At 76.9% G+C, this 661-nt stretch overlaps 1 protein-coding gene across 1 annotated transcript in view; it reads left to right on the top strand.

Annotated features, from left to right (window-relative positions):
- The first annotated feature begins 350 nt into the window (after window positions 1–350).
- Window positions 351–661, top strand: part of RANBP10 (RAN binding protein 10) — an 80,264-nt gene continuing 79,953 nt past the window's right edge. The window contains exon 1 of the mRNA XM_010583443.1: window positions 351–555. Coding sequence (XP_010581745.1) covers window positions 351–555 — 205 coding nt within the window. The remainder of the gene's footprint in view (window positions 556–661) is intronic.

The raw sequence follows: 661 nt of genomic DNA, 5'->3' as shown, positions 1-661 counted from the left end.
GCGGAGGCGGCCGGCGGACGCCGGCAGGCGCGAGGCGGTCCTTGGGCGCCGCGCTGCCGCGGAGCACGCTGGGAACGGGAGTGCCACGGCCGGCGGCGCTCCCCAGAGCCGGGCGGAGGGGAGGACACGTTTCCCGGCGTGCAGCGCGCCGAGGGGAGGGGCGGGGCTTCGAGCGCGAAGCCTTTCGGGATCTGCAGTCCCAGCGAGGGCGAGAGGCGGGCGGGCGGGACTGGCGCAGACTCCGCTTCCCGTCGGGCCGCGCGGCCCCATTGTGGCCACGCTCGCACCCCATTGGCTGGCGGCCGGAGCCGGGCCTCGCTCCCCGCCCGCTGACACAAAGCGAATCCAAGATGGCGGATGCGGGCGCGGGGAGCCTGCACGGGGGGGACGCGGCGCTGCCGTGCCCGCCCGAGGAGCAGGAGCTGAGCCAGCGCCTCCGCCGCCTCTACCCCGCCGTCAACCAGGAGGAGACGCCGCTGCCGCGGTCCTGGAGCCCCAAGGACAAGTACAACTACATCGGCCTCTCGCAGGGCAACCTGCGCGTCCACTACAAAGGTGCCGGGCTGGGGCGGCGGCGGCGCCGGGTTCGGCTTCGGCCTCGGCCTCGGCCTGGAGCGGGACGGCCCTTGGCCCGGCCGCTCCGCGGGGCCAGCCGGGCGGC

The sequence above is a fragment of the Haliaeetus leucocephalus genome, unplaced genomic scaffold (assembly GCF_000737465.1).
Source record: "Haliaeetus leucocephalus isolate CR32 unplaced genomic scaffold, Haliaeetus_leucocephalus-4.0 Scaffold92, whole genome shotgun sequence".
Taxonomy (NCBI): Eukaryota; Metazoa; Chordata; class Aves; order Accipitriformes; family Accipitridae; genus Haliaeetus; species Haliaeetus leucocephalus.
The sequence above is the reverse complement of the archived record's forward strand: the minus strand, read 5'-3'. Positions and strand labels throughout refer to the sequence as shown.